The following is a 26,617-nucleotide window of genomic DNA, read 5'->3' as shown; positions in this document are numbered from 1 at the left end:
CAGGGGGCAACGACACGTCAAAATGAGCAGAGTGGAGGGGTAGACAATTTGAAGAGGAGGGTGTGCAATTGAAAAATGGAAAGGCAAATAGGGAAGACACAAGAGGAGAGGTTAAATGATGGAGGGCACAAACATAGAGGAAATGGTGTGGTATGAGGTAAAAGGAGAGAAGGACAGAGTTTGAGCACAGCAGTCAGTGACTTCATGCTAGCATTTTTTTAATATATAATTTATTTTAAGCTAATACTTTTTAGGTATATTTAAAATTCTTGAAATTCATTAGAAGAACAGCTATTGTAGATTTTTTTGTAATGCAGATTAGTTTCTGAAAATCTAAAGCATTGGAAATTTAAGATTGGCAGTTTTTCATTTTAGATTCGGTATGTCTTACTGAAAAAGAAGAAAGTCAGTACTCTAAAGTATATTTTGAGAAACATTTCAGCAAAAGTAAGAACTTTCATCACGTGTACAATCAACCTCAGCAGGTGGCCAGATGCAGAGGAAACGACACCTTTACATACATGATGTTAAGATGACATTAAGGCAAAAAGAAGAGTAGAACACCAACTCAGTTCTCTCGAACAAGAATGAATACTTTGTATCTAAAAAGTACCAAAAACCAAGCGGAAAAAGATGAGCTACTGGATGACCGTCATTGTCAGTGATTCTGGATTGGGCGGTTTTGGTTCTAAATTTGCGGTCAAAAATTGCTTTGAACGGGCCGACATAATTTGAGCGGGTTTGAGGTCGGGTTTGTGGTTTTTAATCATCAAAATGCTTTTTGACCAGGGAGGTGTGGTCACAGGGGGCACATGAGACAGTACCACACATGTCTTCGACCGCACCATTATAAGCAACTATTAATAAAATGTGTCCACTAATTTGTCTATAAATGCAGTTTATATGTATCATTGTTATCCTTATTCTCCCTAAAATCTTTGTATTTTGCATATTTCTTGGATAATAATATGAACACCCTACACAGGATTACAAGCACTATCTTGGGTAAACTGCGTTGAATTCGTGCCGCATAATGTAATAATGTACTTTATACATTGCTGACATTTTCTATTACGTCCTCACTTTCCATTTAATAGTTAATATATTTCACATTAGTCAAACTTAATGTTCAAATCTGACATAAAGCTGAACTGAAAAGACATCTCCTTCCACTTTTGGCTTTTCCCATCAGGGGCTGCCACAGCACAACCCTCTCCATTCATCCAGCTTGGGACCGGCACACACCGGGAAGGGAATAGGGAGAAGCCCAGATTCAAACCCAGGTTTCACAGACAGAAGGTGCTGCAAACCAGCACGAGCTAAACCGGCTCCTGAACTGAAAAGACATGCAGTGAGAAAAACAGCTGTGCTTTTTTTTTGGTAAAGAAAAACATCATTGGTTTGTGAATCCATAAAGGATTTTGGGAGGATTTTTGCTGTTTTACTGTGTTGCACAGAATTAGCAAAACACCAAATAGTTTGCGGAGTAATCTTGGGTGATGTTTGATTTAGTTCTGAATATTTCATCAATAGGCTATTTAAAACAACAAGAACAGGTTTTTAAAAATCCAGCTGCTCTTTTTGCTAGTGTTCTATTTCACTTAAATTAAAAATGCATGAAAAACTCCCACTTTTGATCACAATATTAAGATATTGAATTGTGGATGTAATTTAATTAAAAAGCATCTCAAAGTTAGACTTTCATTTAAAATGGGAATTAATAAATAAACGATGATTAATTACTGCTAATTAATTACAACTAATGAATCCCTGATTAACTTTTTGGGTGTATTTTTTGTGGGACCTGGGGGGTTTTAGATTACTTTTGCGCTGGTAAACCCTGACTCTCTATGATACAACTGTCCATTATTGTTGTTGTTGTTGGCTTCATCCCGTATGCGATGTGACGGTCTAACCTTGTGTGGAAACGCTCACCAGAATTGCCGGGACCATTCTAAGCCGGACCGGACCGAACCGCTCAGTGAAACCAAGGCTTATGTCTTTCTTTTTCACAATTAACCAAATCATGCCTGACTTTTTTCCAATTGTATAAAAAAATAATGATGCTAAAAATTGAAGGGGTTAAATTATTACTTGTATTCCTAAGATCTCTCGTCACTGAAGTAGCTGTAGTTCTGCAGGTAGAACAATAATCAGGCTGATGATTGTTTTGCAGTCTACATAGTGATGTGCTTGGGTAGGATGCATACTTTACTTAAAATGGTTATGTGGGCCAGACAACTGCAAGGTTTGTATATCGTGTTAATTCGACCACTTTACAGCAGCAGTGGGGCCTGAGGGCAACATTCTTGCTTGTTTTCTAACATACTGCTTTGGCATGTTTTTTTAGTTGGACACACCAAGTAGGGCGATGATGTCTGAAAAACATGGAAACATGGAGTTCCCCAACCCTGATCTACATCCTAATGCTTCAAGAGGGTCCAAGAGATAACAACAACAATCCTTCAAATGAGGTTCAGTAGCCATCAAAATGACAGAAATGTATCAGACTCTGGGAGTTGGAGTGGACTGCTTCTCATTCTGAAACCTTTTTGAAACTAAACAAATGAGCAAAGGGACTGATGATGTGACAACTGATTTAGTCTCTTACAGTCAGACGCAGTATAAAACATCTCATGGTGGTGATCTATTGACCCCGAGAAAGAAGCAGGTCCCTCCAACCATAAACTATGAAAATATGAAGACCCTAATGAGCCTTTTAATGGTCTGAGTTATAGTTTAATCCTTACAATGAACTGAGAGATGAAAAGCAGCAGGACACAGCCAACTGCTGCAGAACAGGGACTTAAAAAAATCAGCAAATTGAATATAAATGAAAAAGCTAATGAAACTTTAAAGTTATGATCAAAAGTTTGTCAGTTTAAAAAGCTTCTTGTTCCAGCCCAAGTCTTTCACAGTAAGTGGAAAGATGGGTGAGCAGCAAAGCCTCTGATCACAGAGAATGTTTGAAAAATCCAACCCAGCTCTTAACTGCTGCAAAAATAAAGAGCATTTGGTCAAAGTGAGTGAACTCCTGGGTAGAACAAAATCATCTGAATGGTTGGGAAGACCTGACTCCCAAGACATTAATGCACAAAAAGTACTGGAGTCGGACGCTTAATATCTAAAACTCATATAAAGAGCTCGTGTAGACGCTATGATCAGCCAACTCCCATGCAATTTATGACATACAGTTCATTAGTAATGTTTAAGATTAATCACTAGCTCTCATATAGCATCCCTGACCTTTCAAGACAATATGATCTTGCAGGCGAGTGGAGATATTTGGATGGAGGATTTTACATTTTACAGATACAGTGTTCCTTCGTTTATAATGGGGGTTACGTCCGAAGATAATCTGCAGAGTAGGGCTATAGAAGTTTTAGGGATTTAAAACCCCTCACTACACACTTTATCCAATTTTCTGAGACTAACATGAACATTTTCACACTTTTCTCTCTTGTTTAAACATTGAAAGTTCAAATCTTCATAGATAAATAAGTCCAGTATTAGAATGAATACAAAGATCTGATCCCAATCAAAGATTTATGTAGATTTGGGAGCTGAATATATTTTGTACATAAGACACGGCATGGAAGATATTGATTGACAAGGTATACAGCCAATCAGGACCCAGAGCACAATGCACTGTTAAAAAATAAAATAATTTAAAAAAATATATGGAAAACCGGACTGATAAAAATCGGCAGATCGCAAAAGGGGAATCGTGATGTTGGGAGGGAACTATCAAATTCTGAAAGGTAATAGAGCAGTTACATTCAAATGCTTAACCTTTAAACAAGATGTCTAAGAAAGCATGTAAATTACTTCACTTCCTGTTATTTTTGCTTTTAAATTATAGTACATTCAGATTAGACACATTTGGTTCGCTTACAATGAACCAGATTTTGTTTCCTCAGATAATCCGGAGCAAATTTTCAGTCTGAGTACACCTAAGCGCACCCTGGTCCGGGACCAGAAACTGCTCTCTGACCCACCTTTCGAGGTGGTGTCAGTTAATTTCCAATCGAAGTGAGCTTCGGTTTGCTCTGAAAATCTTCACTGAATAGGCTCCGTGCTCAGAGCGAAATAACTGGACCAGCACGGCCACAGTAGCCGAGCATTACGGGATGTAAACGGATTAGGAAGGTAGCAAACATAAGCCGCAGAGTAACGTGGAGCAACACAGCAACTCATTTAAATGTGGTTGGATGAATGCAGGCCCGTTAAAACAACTTTTAACGTGAACCACATTGCTTTTCACTGGTTTCCCGGCAATCTATATGTCATAAACACTTATCAGCATACCGTCTTAGCCGTCGCCTCTCACTAACTGCCTTGTAGCATGCCTCCACCGTGCCAAAGTAAAAAGTGTTGTACCTGACATTGATACAGAAATTAGTCAGACTAAGCACAGGCTTCAGGACTCAAATCAAGAAGACTCAGACCAAAGGACTTTTCCAGTCAGAGTACACTCTTAAAGTTTTTCCAGGCTTTGCTTTGATATCTATCAGATAAATAGAACATAAATAAAAACAGTATATTTAGTCTGTTTTTATTGTGTTATCTTAAGTTGTTTTATCAGTTGTAGCATCTTTTTATATGCTGAAGTTTGTAAACTAATGTGTGGCATTTACATCAGTTCTGCATAAAAAATGATTGTTCTTTTCGAAAGTTTAAAGCCAATTCTGTGCCACATTCACTGGACTCTACATGCCTAAAGGAAAAAAATCTGTCATCGGGGTGATCATTCACTACATATAAAATGGGTCAGTGTCCAAATTAAGGTCTCAAATGAGCTCAGCAAGGAAAAGTATCTGGAGGAGTCAAATTAAACTTTGCATCACACACTAATGAGATTAAACGTTTGATGTAGCACCCTCAGGCCACTGCTCACTAACTAACTGCTAAGGTTTTGGACTTAAGGAGACTACGAAATGTGAGCAAGTGTGACAACTGATTCAGTCTCTTATAGAAATCAGATTCAAAATTGTGATCTTAGAGAAATTGACGTTTCTAAAATGAGGTTTTTTGACATTTTTGGAAAGAGAAATATATAACTCAGTGTATAAAAGTCCTGCTGCCTTTACAAAGTTATGAATAAAATATATAAAGGCAACGTTTGCAGTAGGAAAAAAAACAGATTTTGCAATATACCTTATTAGTCTGTCACAGGTTTGCTTCCAGCAAAACAAGAACCATAAAAGATTCTTTTTTTTGAGCATGTCATGAAAGCAGGCCAGGCTCCCTGCATGACTCTGCATGCTTGGAAATATGGGACTGCTGGGAGATTTCTGCTGCTCACACCCAGTCTAGCACACTGTGTTCCTCTTGGAAATAGATCGCCGTGCATTTTCATCTAGGCCAGGATGTTCCCAAACCAAAAACAAAGTGTGGAACTGATTGCTTTTGAAAAAAAACATGACACATGTACTTACAGTAAAGTGTCTCTAATCGATCAATCTGCCTGGAGTACACACGTTTTCTGGCAAACAGGTGTTTTAAAATAAATAACATTGTGATGTTTAAGGATGCCTCTTTGATTTTCACTTGTCGGAGAACCGCACAAGATTTGTAGCAACAATTTTTGCTACGGCAGACGTGCTTGTGCAAAAGTCTAGGAAACATTATAATATTTATCATCTCTTTTTGATGCCTTATAGTTTGTCTTTCTCATGTCAGTAAAACAATAACACTCTGTCAGTGACCAAAGGGCTGAAGTAAAAACCTTTTTGATGATTCTAAGAATGATTTGACTCTCCTTAAAAAAAGCTTTTTTTATCCCTTTCATAAACAACCCATTACTCATGCAGCAATACTGGAACACTGGATGAAAGCACAGTGGAAGGCAGAATGTGGTGTGGGATTTAAAAGTGCTGATGGAAAGCTCATTTCTTATCGTAGAGACCAGCGGCCACAGCTGCAGCAGCTACAAGTCAATAAAAATAATACCAGAAGAGAGTTGCAGTAATCGATGTGAGACGTGACAGGGCTGAAGCTGAGTGAAGGGGGAGAGAGTGGTACAGACATTTTCGTGGGTGGAAATATGCTGACAGAGTAAAGGTATTGATGTAGGATTGAAATGATAGAGTACTGTCGAGGTTGACAATCAGACTCTTGACCTAAAGGGAGAGGGGCCTGAGGAAGACTCAGTACTAACACAGAAATGTATCTAGTATTTAGAAGGTAGAGTTTAGCTTTATTGTTGATTAATTTGAAGCAATTTGAGGTGAACAAGAATGGAGTCAAATTTTGCTAAGGGAATAATGCACCAAGGGGCAAGTGGGTTTGCTGTAAATGTAAAGCTGGGTGTCATCAGCATAATGAGTGAGATTTGAAGGTTATGAGTTATGAGTACAACAACTGCAGGGTGCGTGTGTGATGCAAACATGTCAAGGACAATGGAGGAGGATAGTGAAAGACATTGTGTCTAAAGTGGAACTGAGACCCAGAAGGATGAGAATGAAGAGTACTGAGCGTATATACATCACGGGGCATAAAATGCACTTTTAGCATATGTTTTTTTCTTTTCCTACTGTTTACTAGCGCATAGGGGGTACAAATTATGGCAATACATTTATCAACCAAATGATTTATATTCCCACGATCCAGCCAAATGGGTCAGTCTGAGGCAAGTTTTTTACTATAAATTAAAAATGATCAAGTGTATCACAGCGGACAACACACATGCAATGTCAGCAGAAACTGATCAGTCCATCATTCCAGTCCAATGTGTGGAAACATTTTGAATTTAGTAAAGTCATGTGACCATCCAGTGTGCTAGAATGTTCTAAGAATGATCCTTTTGGATTCTTTGGATGCAGAAAACAACAGTGGACTGAACTTTAGGAAACTAAAATGTGAATGGATTTGACATTCATTCTTATTTACTTGTTTGTTTCTACATATATTTAATTTAAACTTGACTATCTTGCAAGAAATCCTGGAAAACTCAGGAAAACTTTGCCTGCACTTGTCGTTGTAGATTCTCAGTCATCCAGATCATGATAAATGAAACGTCCTAAAAAAACTCAACTGGACAAAAAAAAATTTGCATAACATTCGAGTTCTGTCCAACTGACCAAACTTTTTACTTCACCTGCTCTGTTCAGTACCAGGTATTTCTCTCTAAGTCACACTGGTTGAAGTTTTGGATAAAGATATTCTGGATCCATTTTAGGTCAGATCATTAAATAGGTACCAAAATCAACTATGAATTGTATTGTCAACCAGCAATTATGGCATGAATCGAGTATGAGAGGCTCAGTGCAAAATTTCGAAGCCATGCAAATCTCAGAAATCTTGCTCCAAACCTTTTCTTTTACAGCTCTATTCTGATATATGAAAGACTCTGTGTCATAAAATTCTAGCTGGACACAAACCACAATTAATAATTTTTCCTCCATGATCACTTTTTAAATGGTTGGGACCTCCGTGAATTAAATAAGACGTCATTCATTCATCACTACCAAGTCCCTGATTGGTCAAAGTTCAACTTAGTTAGCTTTGAATGCGGAAGCTTGGAATATAGTTTAACGCATGTTTACATAAACTTTTCATTGGAAGTGGTGGTTTGAGCGGTTGTTGCAGAGTATGGTGTGAACGTAGCTTAATACATTATTGATAAGGTGGTTGGTGATTTTGTGCAAGACAAGTTTCTGCTGTGGTGGAAACAAAAACCAGACTAGAACTGTTCCTGAAGTAATTGCTTTTGGTTAGATGGGGGTGGAACAGACATTTTTACTAATATTTACACTAATTTTCTGGAAATTATCGATAAGCAGGAGATGGTATAAAGGTCACTGAAATCTATTGGATGTGAACCAGACTTTTTCAATATAGGAGAGGGAGCAAATATTTTAAACAAGGGGGAAATGGATGATGGTTAAAATCAAAGAAAGGCAAAAGGGTGATCATAATTTGAAGATTACTGTGAAGGGGGGGGGGGGTGCAGTTGATAAATAGAAAGGTCTGATTTCCAGATGAGCTTTTGGAATACTGCAGAATTCGGAAGCTCAAATCTGGGATGAGTTTTGATAAAACAGGAGGATTCGATGCAGAATGGTGGGAACACAGACTCAAGAAGAGTCATGTGTTTGGGTGCCTCCCTCTGCAGTGGAGGCACTCTTGTACCAAAAAAGCACAAATGGCAAATATGAAGATCAGGGTGATGTGAACAGGCCTGTTAAATATGTAGCAGATGTTTACTCACTCTGTGACCTCAATCCACGAGACATGAGTCATAACTCAATGTAGCTGATGGCAACATTTCTGTCGAATATGCTGCTGCACCATTCTAATTTTCTACTCTGATGAGCAGAACGATGAATTTATGTCACTAAGCTGTTTATTTGTTTATTTATCATCTGCAGTAAGCATCTCCTCCGTTCCACGGCATCCTGCTGAGTGCCGTCCCATGTGTGAGTATGTCATTGAGTAGAATCTACAGTTCATAAGCGGAATTCTCTGATGACAGAGTTTATGTACTGACTGACATGTGGCTATGGGGCATTAGAATGAAAGATTATGGTTGCTGTTGTAAATTCTTTAAAAGTCCACTTTTTAAAAATGCCTCAAACTTCTGGCTGTAATTAACAAAAGAAAAAGAAAAAGTGCACACCAAAGCGTTAATCCATTCGTTTGAATCCTATTTATCCGATAGGTACCAGTTTGAACAGTCCTCTCGTTGCACTCGGATTAGCTACGGAGTCCCACAGAGTTCAGTTTTAGGACCCATCCTCTTAATGATTTGCATGCTACCCTTAGGAAACATAATCAGGAAACACATGAATTAATTTCACTGTTATGCAGATGATACGCAGTTATATTTATCTATTAAACCTGACCAATATGACCATATAGAGAAAGTGAATGGCTGCATTAGAGACATCAAGACCTGGATGACAATTAATTACCTCCTCCTGAACCCAGAAAAAGGTGAGAACATTATACTGGGTCCTAAAAACCTCAGAGATGCTCTGTCTGCTCAGATAGTCTCCCTGGATGGCATAAGTTTAGCCTCCAATTCCACAGTCAGAAACCTTGGGGTTTTATTTGACCAGGATTTATCATTTGAGGCTCACATATCTCAGGCGTTTAAAACTGCATTTTTTCACCTTCACAATATAGTTAAGATCCGAAATGTACTGTCTGAAAGTGATGCTGAAAAACTCATCCATGCATTTGTTACGTCGAGGCTGGATTACTGTAACTCCTTGTTAGCAGCGTGTCCTAAGAGTTCCTTAAGAAGTCTCCAGCTTGTTCAGAACGCAGCAGCTAGATTGTTAGCTGGAACCAGCAGAAGAGATCACATCACTCCTGTGTTAGTTTCGCTCCATTGGCTCCCAGTTGATTCTAGAATTCAGTTCAAAATCCTCCTGTTAACCTATAAGGCCTTACAAGGTATGGCCACATCCTATATTAAGGACCTCATAGACCCTTACCACCCAAACAGAACACTTCGCTCACAAAATGCAGGACTGCTTGTGGTTCCCAGAATTTATAAAAGTACAGTTGGAGGTAGAGCGTTTAGCCACCAAGCCCCTGTTCTATGGAATTAAACTCCCAGCTCATGTAGGAGAGGCAGACACAGTTTCTACTTTCAAGTTAGACTGAAAACATTCCTCTTTGGACAGGCTTATTTTCAGACTAGCTAGTAATCACAGAATATTTAACTTACTGTTAATCTGTTTAAAATAAACTTAACAATAACAATAAAGTTGTTAATAAGCTGCTAGAAGTTTAAAGCTGGTGAAAGTTTGGTGCACTGGGGTTCTGTCCTCTATTCTCATCTACTTCTCTCCTTCTCTCCTCTATTCTTGATCATTTATTTATCATTTAGTTCTCCATGCCTCTATTTGGTGCACTCCCCTCCGGGGGAGGGATTCCAGATTCCAGTTGGCTCGTCCGTTCTTCTGTACCCGACCGCGTATCTCGTCTCTAGCTTTTTATAAATGTATCAGTATATTTTTTCCTGAATTTTTGTCTTTGAAAATCATAGAGAGTTATTTGGTCATTGTTTTATTTCATAAATAATGTTATTTTTTTAATTAAAAGGATCATGAATGAATGAAACTTTACTCATACAGCACTTTACAACTCCTTGAAGGTGGGCTTCACAATACAAAATTGATCTAAAATGGGAACAAAAGTTTACACTAAAAACTCTAGAATATTCTGTTTTAGAATATAATTTTCAATCCAAATATTTTCATCTACATTCCATGTTATATCATTCTCACTCCATACATCTGCTCGTGGTCCAATTTTAGAACCCAATGTGGCCCGCGACTTTAAGTATTTGCCCATCCCTGGTGTAAGGTCAGGGATGCCCAGTTTTGTACAAAAAAAGTAAAATAAAAAAAAAAAAATATGATTAACAAAAAGAAATAAATATGTTATTTAACAGCAATGACTTGTGACTGACAAATTGTAGAATTAATATAAGAATAGAAATGGCATAAATATTCCCATTGTAAATTGATTTGTCTTGTTTCCTCATGACATCATGGTGAGTTAGTGAGTTTTAGCAAAAAGCGAGATTAACAAAATCAATTTAAAAAATCTGTATTACATTAGATATTATGAAATCAGAAATATGCAACCTTCTTTTTTTAAACAGTTTAATTAAACTGTGATTTTAATCTGCACTTACACTGCAATATTTTTACTTCACAATAAAACATCCATCCACATGCTAATAATATTATTCTATGGAAATATCCAAGTAAATGATCTGCGCTACAAAATATAGATTTGCAAATATGTAACACATTTTTTTGTTTCTGTTTTGCTGGCTCAATAAATGAAGGCTCACAGAAGTCTAGATGTTAGTAATGTGGTTTTGGTTTGGATGTGGTGGTTAAGCTGTAACCAGAAAAACTTAAAGTAAGTACCAGCTTCAGGCAATTCAAACAAACCTTTGTTGGAAATTAACTACACAAGGATCACATTCTTAAGGTTTAAGATGTAAATAGGTCACAAAAACAATCTGACTCTGGGCTGAGGGTCAGATTTGACCACAGGATGTTACTCTGTGATGTATTCTGCACATCAAGGCCAAACTGTACTGAAAGATTCTGAAGATAAAACTCACAGATGAATCAAACAGATTCAAACAGTGGGAACGAACAAAGCCAACAGACATTTGGAACAGAACAAATGAGGACGGCCAGAATGACAATCACTGGTCCACACACACGCAGCAGCAGAAACACCAAAGCAGGTTCAGCCTTGAAGCAATGCAAGTGGACGATGGGACAATGTCAGGACTACCAGACCCTGCTTTTGTACTCATCTGCAACACATGACGTCCAGTTTAAGAACTGCACACACGCGTTAGAAACTCTCCACATGTTTCTGCCATGTGTTTCCAGGCTCTCACATATGTGTGGTGTGTTTACACACCAACTCTCTGCAGTAGTGTTAAAAGCACATGGGGGGGGGGGGGGGGGTAGCTCTTATCTTAATGTGGTTTCTCTTAAGACGAAAGAGCACATTTAATTTGTCAGCGGGGACTAGCTTGGATCCTGCTGTGAATGTAATTTAATAGTGACAACGTTTTAAGCTCACCCTTTATCCCACTCCAGAATTCAAAATTAGTTTTCTGAATTTTATTTCTTGGTGTGCTTGTGTTTGATCTTCCTGTACTGTTTGCAGTTATTTCTTTACTCTCTAATGGAAACAGTGAACCAGCGTCATGACAATGACGTCCTAAGATCGCTAGAATCTCAATTTGCATACACACCTTAAGGAAGAAGTTCATGCCTGTCTGCAGAAACCCTAAATATAGTTAACATTGTGAACTTATTAGTGTAATCAACATTTTTAGTCAAATGCATTTCTTTATAGTAGTTTAGACCCAATCCAGAAGGAAAAGTTAGACGTTTTAAAATGCAGCACATTAAAGACACTTAAAGTAAAGGGCTTTATGCACCGAACTGTGTGATATATTTCTGGTTAAAAATGTGGTGGCTCACTGCAAATGACGATTTCCCAAAAACAGAGAATGAGTCGGTGTATTAATTGAAACGTAGTAATTTTTGCATTGTATGTTTATTTGTAGTTGTGTGTTTACACAAAATAACAAAGTTTTCCTTCCAAAAACAAGAAGACAGCACATCAGTTTACCATTGCTGTCTCCCTGAATGTGCAGCATCAGCTAAACGATCGTCCACACATTGGGCTGTAAATATTTGGCGGGATTGCTTTCATTTTCATTTTATTCGTTCATTTTGAGTGGAACTACTCACTTCCTGCCGTTCATGCTGGAGTCTGGAAATGAACAGAGCAACTAAACAGCCTATGATGACTGAAAAGAACTGACGATGGATGTTGAATGTATGGATGTCTCCTGTTCTGACCACGACAACTGCTCAACTACTGAACCGGCTGCCCTTGATTTAGCCTGAGCCATAAAAGAAAATCTGTGCTCTGAACTAGCAGGAGCCTCATATGGAGCAGTTTTTTTTCCTCTGATAATGACATCAGATTTTATACAAGGTTAGTTCTAAATTTGTGTGTGTTTGTTTCATTATACAGAAATTCAAATAATTAGCGATAGCCTCATAGCACAGAGTGCTAACGGCCAAGAGAATCTGGCAAAAGTAAACAGAAAACAGTCATGGAAATGTGAGAATTGTAGTATATATAATGCATAGTGTGTGTTTTTTACTGAGATGTTGAGGTGATGTAATTTTTTGATGAGACACTGTAATAACATATGTCCTTCTGCGATTTCATTAATTGTGACTTTATGGCGCTCTAGAAGACATCTAGTAAACAGTAAAGACTCTTTTAAACAACACTGTACAGCTTTGGAATCCAAACCGGAAATACCTGAATGATCTTACACTGATCGTGGAAGTAGCATGTGCATACAGCCCCTTAGTGTAGCGTGGGAACTGTGTGCGGCTTTGCAGCACAAAATACTCTCATTTGTGTCAGTAACGTTTGATGGCTTTTATGTTTTCTTTCCTATTCAGATTTACTTAGCTGGTATTACTTCAAAACTAATGTCAGATATAGAGTCATTTATTGATGGTTCCCTGTGCTTTATATAAACACCTGTTTAAGGATCTGTTTCACTTCCACATTGTCAGGATCTGCACCAGTCACATTTCTGCCCTTAAACCCCAAAATTGTTCCACAAAGGGTCGCAAGTACTTTTACTTAAACTTACCAGGTTAAGATAAAAGGATGTCGATGGGAAAATCGTAAATGTAAATGATGTCATTTTGAACTGAACAACTGAACAGCTTAGTCAAGCTTTGGGTTGGTTTACTCCAACTATTGCTTTGACTTTACGCAACAGCGACGCCTAAGAAGGTCAAGAAAAAGTATGGAGATGCTGCTCTGGTTAGACCCTTGCTGAGAGTTTAGTAGTAATAAATGCATTTGCCTCTCATGTTTTAAAGGATTTTCATTGGTTATAAACTGCTGCCTCCAGTAAATCTGCTCCAATTTATTGTTATTAGTGGGAAAATGGGAATATGAAGCTGAAGGACAGGAAAGTCACAACACTCTGGTTGTCAGGTAGACACATGGACGCACAAGCTACGGATGCCTACAGTTGTTAGTAACTTTCTTTTGTTTTTTGGTAACAGGTTATGCTTGCTGCACATGTGTTACCTGAGGTCAGTCTCTGAGATACTCCTTTGGTGAAGGTCTTCTTCTTTTTCCATCAAATCTTCCAGTTTCTCCTGGTCCCTGTCCCCCTCACTGTCTGACCCTTTGCTCTCCTCTGGGAATGCCCCTTCTTCTCTAACCCCTCTGCCCCTCTCTCCTGCCTCCTCTTCCTCCCGCACCTCTCCTAACTGCTCATCCCCCTCCCGAGACAGGCTCCTTGATTGCAAATGGATGAAGACGTAGACAGAACCAAATAAAGCAGCACATGCAAAGCAGAAAGAGCAAAACCAAACAAAGGCATGAACAATGTCAGCAACAAGAGAGAAAAAAAAAAGACCAACACAAAGACAGAGCAGCCAGGACACCATAATGAAAGACAACATCAAGTGGACCTAAATTAAAGCCATTTAGAAGAGATTGTCTGCATTTTGCTTTAAGATAGGACTCCTGCTTCAAAGTGCAGTTTCAGAATTGGACAAATTTTCCACAGCCAGAATCAGAAGAGTTCAACCATTTGGTTCCAGGTTTTCTTCGAGAGCCAAACCTGAACTCATCATGACGTACAGCACAGTATGTATTTCCTCAGACTTTAACCTATTCCAGACAATTTCATAAATGAAAACGTCTGAACTTGGCTGTACAAAAGGAGCTGAGGGAGATTTGCCCATTTCTGAGGACAATTGAACTTAAGAAAAAAAGAAAAGGTGTCCACAGTGTGGGCATGAACTTACCGGATCTTACGGTTTCCCTGTGGCCTCTCCGACTGGACAGACATGTAGCTCGTGCTGCTGAACCGAGAGGCACTACTGGTTCTCGATGCAGCGGACACGTCACTTACATCGCTGTCCGATGACCTGACTGACAGGTTGTCTGAGCCTCGACCATCCCTGCCTGTACGCTGCAAGAGTTTAGTAAAGCAAGAGGGAAAACGTGTAAGAATTTATGTCTACAGAACATAGAAAACTGAATTAAAAACAGAAACTTTTCCTTCATCTGTTGGGAGATTTACTATCACATAGAAAAAAGGGAGAAGTATATTATTATTACCATGATGAGTTATATTCCCACAGTGATTCTGCTAATAACATTTTGATTGGCTGCTGGGTGTGGATTAAAACGTGTGATATACCACACGTAACAAAGTAGTTCTGGTCACATAGCTTAAATGTTCTATATCACTGCACTGGCGTATATGAAGCTAACTTTAGATTCATCATCTGGACAAAAGGAAGCAGTAAGAGGTGAACTTTCTCCCTGAACTGAAGCTTTATTTAACCCATCGTGACCATCAGCATATATATTGCTTTCCACAGTCAAGGCTGGAGCCGGCTCACGTATCAAATAGACCGCTTTTTATAAAAAAGTGATTTAAGGTAGATGAAGTTTAATTTTGTCTGAGTCTTGGCTCACACCTGCCTCAGTTTGCTGTAATTTCTCCACATTTATATACCTTCTATATTTCTATGTAAAATTGACATTGCATTGCATAAATGTGGTGTTTTAAGAAGCACATATCACTAAAATATCTCTAATTAAATGATTACTTGAAAAATGAGTTAGTGAAAGGCCTGGATCTAAATAGCTGTAAATTGTTTCCTTTTCTCATAAATGTTTATGGAAGAGATGTTCAGCTGAGTGTTACAGTAAGTGCTCCACGCTGCTCTGAAGATAAAAAGCTTTCCCACTTAACTGTAGTTTGATAATTAGAAAAACATTGCTCTGTTGACTTTAAGAAAGACTAACAGACTCACGTTTTAATCAGCGTTTCATAGACTTGCAGTAGGCTGCTGGCCTCTCTAAGACGCTAGCTTTCACAACAGTGACTTAAAAGGGAAAGCAGACGGGCAGCATTTATATTATACATCCTGCTCCAGCCTGCTCTGACAGCGGGCCAAAGCAGAGTTCTCTAAACAAGTGCAGGACTTTCTCCAGAACCCAATAGTAAACATTTGGTTCAGTGTCACATACCCTGAAATACAACATGTAGCTTTAGCACAATAAAAGATAAAATTAACTTGTTTATACAGATGTTCTTTTATTGCTTTCTATTTTTAGCCAGTTCCAAAACTATCACAAACATCTTAATGTATTTTGGTACTTAGAAAGGGAAGAAATCACAAAGGTCTCATCTTTAAGAAGCCTTTTTGTAATATTTTGTAAAAACTGTGCAATTTTTCTAAATCCAGGTATGCATGTGTTTATTCACAACAAACATTTCCTTTTGGGGCGTTGGCGTGTTTCATTATTTGGACATTTCCCAAACATCAGAGCTCCACTGAAATCTGATCGGGACGTCTCACGGCATTTGGCTGCAGGGCTGCAGTGGAAGCACTAAACATCATGCACACTAAACTGCAGGAAATATGAAGAGTGCTGCCTGTATTTAAAAATAAAAAGACATGCTAAAGGTTTTGTCAGCTAGTGTATCAGTAGTCCCAGTACAGCCAAAAACCACAAATACTGCAGATGGATAAACGGCCACCACGTCTAACTCTTGTCATTCTTGAGTCAGCAAAGGCCTCAGTCATATGCAGCCATGCAGGTCAACCCCCATATGGGTTCTGGAGGTTCTTGGGTTGTCTAGGCCCATGGAGGGTTTCTAGAAAGTTGCAGCTGCATCTTAAAGGGAGCGCAGGTGTACGTTGCATTTTCCTTGAGGCTTGTATGACCTCAAATGTATCATGAAGTATTTGTAAGGCTAATGTCAGTTACACGCACTTATGACGTACAGGTGACGCTGTTGTACGGTGCCCTTGTGGTTCACTCTAATCACCAACGCAGTGCCCCTCGCGCCTGCATCGTTTAAATCAGGGGGGGGCAATTATTTTGGCTGGCGGGCCACATAGGGTTCTAAAATTGGATAGAAGGGCCGGACCAGGAGCAGATGTGTGGAGTGAGAAAGAAATAACATGGAATCTGGATGAAAACATTTGAATTGAAAATTATATTTTAAAAGTTTTTAGGTTAAAACTTTTGTTCTCAATTTAGAGCCAATTGCACCAACGGCTTGATGTACCTCATGTAAAACTTAGAGAAATGCTGCGTTCATGTGGAGTTTGAATAATAGGAAGAAGGAAAAACAACAAATCTTCAAACACCACATAGACGCTAGAGCAGAGTCCCCAAACTTTTTCTTGTGAGGCCACAAGAACTCTATTTCTTTAAACTTCTTTTATCTTTCTTTTATTGTAAAGCCCTATAATAAAGTTTTAATAATTCATGATCCTTTTAATAAAATAAATAACACTATTGATGAAATAAAAAATGACCAAATTACTCAAAGACAAAAAGTCAGGAAAAAAATATACTGATACAATAAAAAGAAAAACCAATAAATAGTGGATCCTCTCCCGTCATTTTCCCACAGCTTGTACCAAAACTGAGCAGCTGTGTCCTGCACGTCTGTTTCTCATCCAGTAATAATGAAAAAAAACACATTTCTACGACTTCTGCTGCAGCTAAGCATAAATCTGCGTTACCTTTTCAGCAGTACAGAGTTCCTCATTTATTGCAGGAGTTACATTCTAAAAATAACCGTGATCTGTGAAATCCACAGTCTGATTACAGATGTTTATGGCAGTAAAACTCCTCATTACCACTTTCTACACTTTTCTCACACAGACATGAACATTTTCCCCCTTGTCTCTGGATCTTAGAATGAAAACAAAGATCTGATCGATCACAGATTTCTGTAGATCTGAAGAGCTCCGCGTTTCTGTACAGGAGACGCGGCACGGATGAGATTGATTGACAGGGTCTCCAGCTAATCAGGACACAGAACACTGTGCGCTGTTTAAAAAAAGCAGTATAATCGCTCTAAAGTAATGAGCTAAACCAGGAAAGATGAAAATAAAAAAGGAAGACTGTCTTCTGTTCTATTTGACGGGGATTTTATTGTAACCCTTGTGTTATCCTAGGCACTTTAACTTTGGGAGTTGGGTCATCTAGACCCACTAGACAGTGCTCTGAACCTTTTTTCTTCAACGATTTGTGATCTTCACTGGCGTCCATGGATTACATGAAATCTTTCCACCTTTATTCACCTTTGTCATGGTAGGGAGAACACATCAATGTAAGGGGGGGGTCATCTAAGATACACAAGGGTTAAAGGGTTTCAGGTTGGACCACAGACTGCAGAAGGGTGGAATAAAATGTCACGTTCTATGCGGGTGTTGATCGTGTGGCCAGATAAAAGGAAAAAAAAAAATGGGTCTCTGGTATTGCTCAGTTGGCCGGACCAATCATGGAGGCGGGCCGGAACCAGCCTGCGGGCCGTAGTTTGCCCACCCCTGGTTTAAATGAATTGTCCCTTCACACGGAACACAATTTGCGCGTTTAAATTCACGTTCACCGCCTTTGTTGTAACAAGCGTCAAAGTTGCGGCTTTATGTTTGTCCAAAGTGTGTTAACCTGAAGCTCCCACCGCCTCCAACCGAAGAGTTTCTCGACTTCATAACGGCGGATGTTGAGAGATCAGGTTTATATAGCCACCTCTCCTCTGTAACCAGTAGGTGGGGTCTTTATAGCAGCAGGGGACACAGTGACAGAATGTAAAGTAGTAAATTCTGGAAATCCCATGATTCTCTTACTTTTTAAAAATATAAATACATGTTCCTTTTTTAGAATCTATATATGAAAAATCCCAGAAAAAGTAACCGAAGCTTCGTTTAGAGCTGCACATTTTTTGGTAAAGAAAAAGAAAGCCAGTTAGTTCTCTATGAAGTCCTTCGACCCACATAGTAAATGAGAAGACAAATCAGTATTAAGCTGAAAATGTTGCACAAAATGTTAAATTTTCATTCTTTGAATGTTCAAAAAACTCAAAAACTTGTTTTTTTTAATGACAAGAACACTTACAGTATGATTTCCTTGGCTTAAAAAATGTTAGAAGTGATCTTTTGTACCGCCAATATAACTATAGTGTCCTTCCCGACTTTCAAATGTTTGAGCTGATGAACAGGTGACATTTTAACTGTAATAATGACTTTTTTTGCTGTGATTTTTTCATTGCTAGTTTTGCCATATTACACAGTTTGTGATGGAGAAACTACTGTTGCATGCTTTAAATGAAACACCAGCCTGCCATAAAAATATATGGACATTTGTATAATGGCCGTTTGTGATGTATTTGCACATGTTTGTACCTTGTGGTAGTCTTGTTCCAGTCTGGAGTCAGAGCCCGCTCCCTGTTTGTACTTGTTCATCTTCATTCTCATTTGCCTGGTCCTCTCATCCATGTCCATACCTGAGAAATACAACAGATGCTGATCAGACAGGTGCTGGAGAAGAGGTCTGATGGTGTGGAGAACTCACATGTGGTAAAAAAAAAACATGTTTCTGCAGAGACATAAGCCATGAAAGGGAGAGATTTCCTATGAAAAGCCTAAATGGTTTGCTGTATTTGTAAAAAAACAAAAAACAGTACACACAAACAGGTAAAGGCAAGCTAAAAGAAGCTTTCTTCTTGACCATTTGTTCAAATTGTGAGATCAGTTGAAACGAACATGTCATATATGTACTGAACTGTCAGCAGAACACACACTTAAATCTGTTTTTTAATTCAAAAACACAACTTCAGATGATAACTTGTGCTGCAGCGTTTACCCCACAGAGGGCGCTATAAGTTAGCTTTTCCCAGAGGATCTGCTCTGCTAGTCTATTCACTTGAAGCTCCATTAACCTAAACCCAGATAAACCTTTATCTAAAGCTCCAGTCGAGTGCCACTTCATTCCAGTTTAACATCTGAACATCCCACTGATCAAACATGAACCATGTCCTAAAATTTGTATTTTTCCTCAGCCCGAAATGTTTAAGGAAACTGGGAGTTTTATGGAAACACAGTAAAGGTAAACAGTTTGATATAATGTTCTTATGACATTTTAAAATTACACTAAATGTATTTACCTTATCACATTTCAATTTATAGTCACTTTAGTGGATTTATGCGACACAAGTTTAACTTTCACAGTAGTTTTTTGGGTAATATTTACTCAAAAAACGACTGTGTTTTGTCAAAAACAAACAATCACTTTCCTTAAATTAAAAATGTCTGGTTGAAGTAAAACGTGTGTGACAGTCATTCCAAAAAATGAAAGTCTTTGTGTAAAAACGTTGAAACAGGAAAACATCCATAGAACCATGAGTGGAGCTTTGCTTCTATTTTGTCTGTAATTTAGAGTAACATGGCAGGAATAATAAAGCAAATGTGAAAGCACACCAGCAAGCAGATGTCATGCCTAAAATAATCTACTCATGCATCAGCTTACACACACACAGAAACAAACTGTGAGAGCCGCAGTGTTTTTCTTTTTTCTATAACATCGCTGCTTTTAAAATGATCTAACAACCCACAGAAATTTCTCCTCAGCCTTTATTGAAGATACATAAAATCTATATGACCCGGTTACTTTTACAACTTTAATCATCCTATATTTGTCTGTATGCTGTAACTTTATACATGAGAATCAGTTTGAGAGAATTTTACAAAATTTAAAAAGACACACAATTGTGTCAATAATTAGACATTTGAACTACACAAAGTTTAGCTTCAATATAAATATTGAATACTAAAAAATGGTAAAGTGGTGGGACATAGTGCACTTGCAACGGTTTTTGCTTCAGTCTCCTTCTTTGTGGAACTGACTCCTTCTTCAGTTGGGGAGGCAGACATCACTGACCTGTCCAGGCTGTACCCTGCCTTCACTCTATGATGGATGGGATAGGCTCCAGCAGCCACTGGGACCTTACACACAATCAAACGGGCGTAAAGAAGAAGCCAGAAGGATTGTCACATACAAACAGGAGAAATGGATTTCAAAGGCTCCCATAGGAAAGTACAGGAATCAAATCATGTGAATGGGAAGCATTCCAAAACACTCCTGTAAGTCAATAAAACACGTGAAATGATGTGAAAAGCTACAAGATCCCTCAAGAAATGGAACTTCGCGAAGGAACTGGTCCAGTTTGCCTCAGCTAGAACAACACTGTTCCCCTCTAAGGTTTGACAATCAACTCCAATCAACTCTTTTCCAACACTCCTTCAACAACCTATCCAGAGATGCTGGGGGACGATGTGTTTTATTGTATTTTGTTTTTTTTGTGTATTTAGGACCGTTTTTGTTGTTCTTTTTTAAAGAGGGGCTCCGCTGCTACCGTTTACCAACAAAGGGGGAACCACAACAACGTCCATGTGATGCTGCAGAAACATGTAAGCTGAGACAGTAATATAACATCAGGAGCCTCGAGAAACCCGGGAGTGACCTAACCCGCCTACTGTGTTTTTCAGAACCTCCTCAACCTGAGTCATGACAGTGGTGGCGATGGTGATGGTGGTGGGAGGGGCAGCGCCCAGGTGTACTGGTCTGGGGTTTTTTTAGTGAAGGAGGGATGTAGCTGATGTGTCTAAACTGGATTGATATGGGCTGGATTAAACAATTCAGAATAAAGGTAATAAATTAGATCATAACATTTGCTGCATGGATTCATTTTTCTGCATTCTTTGCGTGCATCTTAGAGTAATGAATTGGCCCTAAAAGACAAGAAAAGGGGAACTGAAATTTTCATTAAAGCTACTTAAAGTCTCTGCAGATTAGACTAGTGTGCATGTGTAAAAAGTAACCTGATGCGAAAACTAACATTTTGTTTTATTATTTAATAATGTTCTATCTAAGCATTAAATTCCCACTTCAATGAACTTTTGATCTTTTGTAAAAGTTTTCTTAGTGATCTTTTAATTATACTTATGCCATATTTAGCCAAAATCCAAATTTTAAGCTTACTTTAATTTATTATTATTTGTTTTCTATCGGGTACAGTGGAGCAGTGGTAAGTACTTTCGCCTCACAGCAAGAATGCCCTGGTTCTGTAGTTTCTACCCGTGCTTTTGCTCCTGACACTCTGGCTTCCTCCCGCAGTCCCAAAAAATGCTTGAAACGTTGATTGATTTCTCTTAATTGTCCCTATGTCTAATTGTGGGTGCAGATAAGTGTGCGACCCTGCGACAAGCTGGTGACCTGTCCAGGACGTACCCCGTCTTCGCCCAACAATAGCCATGTTAGGCTCTGGCGTCTGTGTGACCCCAAAAGGGCTACAGCGGGTTAAAAGAATGGATTGATGAGGAAATGCCTAAAGTACAAATGAAAAACACAATTTTCACTGCAGTGGGTCTTTAAAGATACTTTGTTCTTTGTAAAATAAGTGAGGTACCAGAAGGGCTGTACCATAGTATTTGACAAAAACTAAAACTGGTGTGATCTTTGCACCAGGAGATCCAGCTCTACCAGCAGAGACCACTCACTTTGTGAAGTTAAAACTATAGCTAACAGTAACACTGTAATGCTGCAGCCAATATGGATCGTTGCAGAAACACATAACCTTTGGTAAGTTTTAAATATTTGAATGTTTTTATCAAAGTAGACTGTAAAGCTACACATAATTTTATCCAGAAAGAGCCATCAAAAGAAGAAAACTGCTATTACCATCCCACAAAAGGACTGTGGAAATATTTTAATTGTGGGAACAGTGAGCTCTCAAAGTGTGTTCACAGCAAAAAGTAAAGTGTTGGCATGACCTAGCATCACCTGAAGATAAAGCAAACACCACAAAGGAATGGAGGCAGGCAGAGAAAAGAAGGCTGAGATGAGGAAAGGGCGAGCTGAGCAGACGTCAAGGGGATTTAGGGGGATGCCGAGTCAGAAAAGACAGGATGCAAAAGAAGAAGGGACAGACCTGAGTTCGTCCAACTTGGTGAGTCCGTGTCTTCTGGGTTCGCATCACAAAATGAATACAGACAGACAAAGAGAGGGACATGGCTTTGAGAGGATGCACGACGGGGAGGAGGGGCGGTGGTGAGCAGAAGGCAGAGGATGGAGGACGCCAGTAGTGAACATGAAAGGTGTGGAGGGTCAGAGGAAAAAGGAAATGGTTGAAAAGAGTTGGGACGGAGGGGTGAATAAAGACACAACACAACAACAACGAGACGACACAACAAGCACAAAACACACACACAAAAAAACATGGAGAACAGCAGGAACAGACAAACTCCACCAGAGGTTCAATTAGAACAGGCCAGAAGAAGCTATGATAGAAGGCCAAGAGTTTAGTGTCTGGAATCTTGAAGTAGGGGGGATTCAGATGGTAGATTCTGGGCTTTAGAAGAAAAAGAGCTGAAACAGTAAAGATCTGTTAATGCCCGCAACCAGAAAAAAGTTGGGTCCTTGCTGAAGGGAAGTGAAGAGAAAAGTGTCCGTCACTTCTGCATGGCACAACAACTTTGTGGAGAACGCCTGGAGAAATGATATAAATGCGAAAGAAACTCAAAGCAACAACAGCAGCGAGCACACAAAAAAAAGCCAAAAGGGTGTTGCAGAGTTTCACCAAGAAGGTGAAACTTGATGAGGATGTGGAAGAGTGCAAAGATGAGATTTATAAAATAAACTTCATTCAGGAAGCACTCAACAAGGCAGATTTACACAGTGTGGCTCCACTTTCACCACAACCCACATAATGTCAAAATCAAGCTCACGCCTGTGTGACAAAGTCAAGTGAGAACACATTTCATCAACAAGAAGCTGTGCCTGTTTTTGCTGCAAAGGTGTTTGAGCATCATTTACCCCTGGCATAAAGAGCCTTTGTAAAGGGCTAAAATGTTCAGCAATTTCTTTGTGAGGCCAACTAGAATAGTTGTTGAATATTTGTAGCAACTGCAAGGTTTTATTTATCATTAAGGTGTATGGTTTGCTGTATTTACATCCTCCAGAAAGCAAACGGTTCCAACAAGTGGTGATGTCAACACCTGACACATTAATAAGGGATCCACATGCGTCTTCATGGGTTCATCCTGATCCAACAGAATGATCTCCTCCCCTCTCAATGAACGGATGTCAGCATCTCTGTCCCGTCGCTCATCAGTGCTGCAGTCTAAACTCTGTCACCCAGAAGCAACAGCTGGAACGACGGCCACACGTCCGCCTTTGCTTTTTCACCACCCACATCAAAAATTAGCATTCAGCTCAATTAGTGCTTCATCAGAGTGACTAATGAAGTGTCACATGAATAAAATGACAATGTGGGATCTCTGAATCACCTGCTTTCATCTCTTTGTACAGCTGGCACCGTCTCATAAGAGAGTCAAATGATAATCAAGAGAGCAGCTGATTAACACGGGTGACGTACACGTTCACACGAGGGCAGGATGCAGACCAAACCTGATCCAAACATGAACAGATTTTGAAATAGTTCTTACAAATTCATCCTCATAGACCAGTGTTTCTCAAACTTTTTCAGACCAAGGACCACTTAACCCATAACACAAACACTCACGGACCACCTAATTCTGAACTGCTCGCAAAACAACAGCTTTACCAATATCAAAGTCTCTACTCACTCACTGTCTTTTTTGCCATCTTAATGGGAAGAATGGTGCTGCTTTTTCTGGGCCATGAGTGAAGCAATGTCTGGCTCCAAACTGGAGAGTTTCAGTCTCATATCGTAGTCCACACTGATTCGGTTGCGCTGCTTTGTTTTCAGGCCAACAAGTGTGGAAAATCCAACTTCACAGTTGTAGGTAGTTGGAAACGGCATCAACAGTTTCAGAGCAGAGTCAGCCAGCTGGGGATGCTCAGGTTGGATGTGGAGCCAAAAGTCAGTCAAACCTTTCTCCCTGAAAGTTGTCTTCAGTGTCCCATCTGATGCAATGTCCACAAGGCTGTCAACCTCTGTTGGGGAAAGCTTGGAAGTGAATTGCTCAATGTGCGTTTTGTCCCCAAATGGATTTCTGATCCAATCAAAGCTTGCATCTAATTCTGGGAAATATATTCCTAGCTGTGAGTGCAGGTCTTGCAGATGTTGTTTGAAGGATGCAACTGTGCTCCCATCCACATCCTCCCCAGAAGCAAGGAGAAAATCAGTGAGTGTTGGAAAACTGTCGAATTCTCTGCGATCGAGACGGCCACACCACAATTCCATCTTGAGGCGTGTAGCTTTAATTTTGTCCTGGACATTGAAGATGGTGACAGTCTTCCCTTGCAGTGCCACATTCAAAGTATTGAGAGTGCTGAAAATATCAGCCAAGTATGCCAACTTTGCAAGCCACTGGAAATCATGCATTCTGTCGTACAGTTCATCACTGTGGTGCAGGAATAACATTACCTCATCTCGCAGTTCAAACAGACGGGTGAGGACTTTTCCACGCGACAACCAGCGAACGTCAGTGTGAAAAAGGAGTTTTGTGTGTTCACTTCCCATTTCTTCACACACAGCTTTAAAAAGACGCGAGTTGAGTGGTTTTGCTTTGATCTTGTTAACTATTTTCACACTCTCATCCAGTACTGATTTTAGGCACTGTGGCATTTTTTTCACAGCCAGTTGTTCACGGTGGATGCAACAGTGTGTTGCTGCTGCAGATGGCGCTACTGCGCGAATGCGCGCTACGAGGCCTTTCTGTTTTCCAGTCATTGCGGTTGCACCGTCGGTGCAAATCCCGACACATCTTGACCAGTCCAAGTTATTCTTCACAATGAAATCATTGAGTGAATGAAAAATTGCTTCTCCTGTTGTGTTGGTTGGTAAGGAACGACAAAAGAGAAACTCATCATGCAATCCACCGGCATAAATATATCTCACAAAACACAACAGATTTGCTTCATTCCCCAGGTCGATAGATTCATCCAATTGTAGTGAGAAAAACTGACTTTGGCGTAAACGTGTCACCAACTGATGTTCGACACTTTCAGCCATAGCTTTTATGCGCCGCTGGACGGTGTCATTGGAGAGAGGAATCCTGTTAATTTCGTCGCCGGCTTTTCCCCCAAACAATATGTTAGCCATCACCTTTGCAGCTGGTTTAACTAAATTCTCACCAATCGAATGAGGTTTTCCTGCTTTAGCAATCAAGAGGGATACCTTGTATGACGCCTCTGTAGCCTTCGCATTTTCTCCAGGTGCAAAAAACTGGGAGGTCTCTTTCATCATATGTTTCTTCAGTTCATCGCGTTTTCTTTCAAAAAATCCAATAGGTTTCCCCTGGTACTCCTTGTGCTTAGTTTCCAGATGCCTCTTTAATTTTGCAGGTTTCATAGCCTCGTTAGCCAAAGTTTCATAGCACAAAACACAGTGTGGTTTGGGATCTTCCTCCTCTCCAGTCCAAAAAAACCCGAACTGTATGTAGTCGCTGTGATATTTTCGTTTCACCTTAGCGGTGGATTTTTCACGCTGATGGCGAGTTTCACAGCTTTGCGGCGGGGTCTCTTTTGATAAATTCGCTATGACGTTAGCGACATCTTCCTGGACCTCCGTAGCGTTGTTAACGGAACTACTCGAATTTTCATCAACTCGTAGCACCTTTACAGTTGTGTCATATATTTCATCTGAGTTTCTTTTAAGCGACCCTGTCCTAAGCCACTGATCCATATTTTAAGTTGACGTTCAACTCCAAGGCAGACTAACTTTTCCGGTTGCCGCCGTGCCGCCTCACGGACCACCAGTGGTCCGCGGACCACTCTTTGAGAAAGGCTGTCATAGACCAAGCCTATAGGAACCATTGTTTATCAGGCACAAACAACAACATATTCTATGCTTTGTTTAAAACCATGAACTTTATATGGTAGAAATGACAAAAAAAAACACACTCCAGCCACAAACACAAAACTCAACCACTTCACTAGCCCAATGTTTGAAGTTTGAGATAAGTAAACAAGGTTACTCCCAAAACTAATTTAAAAAAGAAAAAAACGTGAACTTTGTATTCAGGAGATGAGATGCAAACATAACAGGACAGGCATTTGTCAGATGTTCTGTGGTGAGAAACAACCTGCTGAAAGAAGTTTTTGAACTAAAGGTCAGGTGAAAATGAGGCTAAGGCTCCATTAAATTATGGCTGGATTCTTACAGTTGGCTTTCGGCCAACTTGACCTTCCACAGAGTAGAACCCCTTTTAAAGTGTCAGAATTCACTCACACACCAACCAACCTGCGTCGGTGAGCGAGGGGTGTG

The 26,617-nt window shown here is 39.5% G+C and overlaps 1 protein-coding gene across 50 annotated transcripts in view; it reads right to left on the bottom strand.

Moving 5' to 3' along the window:
- The window catches only part of rims2a (regulating synaptic membrane exocytosis 2a), a 169,554-nt gene that overhangs the window by 22,466 nt on the left and 120,471 nt on the right, over positions 1–26,617 (bottom strand). For 36 of the 50 annotated variants that reach the window (XM_078933806.1, XM_020709925.3, XM_023963912.2 and 33 more), the window contains 3 exons: positions 22,355–22,387; positions 18,771–18,871; positions 14,358–14,524 (listed from right to left, as the gene is read on the bottom strand). In XM_078933806.1, the coding sequence (XP_078789932.1) occupies positions 14,358–14,524; positions 18,771–18,871; positions 22,355–22,387 (301 nt within the window). The remainder of the gene's footprint in view (positions 1–14,357; positions 14,525–18,770; positions 18,872–22,354; positions 22,388–26,617) is intronic. The other 14 variants (XM_078933812.1, XM_078933810.1, XM_078933811.1 and 11 more) reach the window with 1 other exon arrangement.

This window comes from Oryzias latipes, chromosome 16 (assembly GCF_053564925.1).
Source record: "Oryzias latipes strain Hd-rR chromosome 16, Olatipes_Hd-rR_3.1".
Lineage (NCBI taxonomy): Eukaryota > Metazoa > Chordata > Actinopteri > Beloniformes > Adrianichthyidae > Oryzias > Oryzias latipes.
Note: the sequence above shows the minus strand (reverse complement) of the source record. Positions and strands in the feature narration are given on the sequence as shown.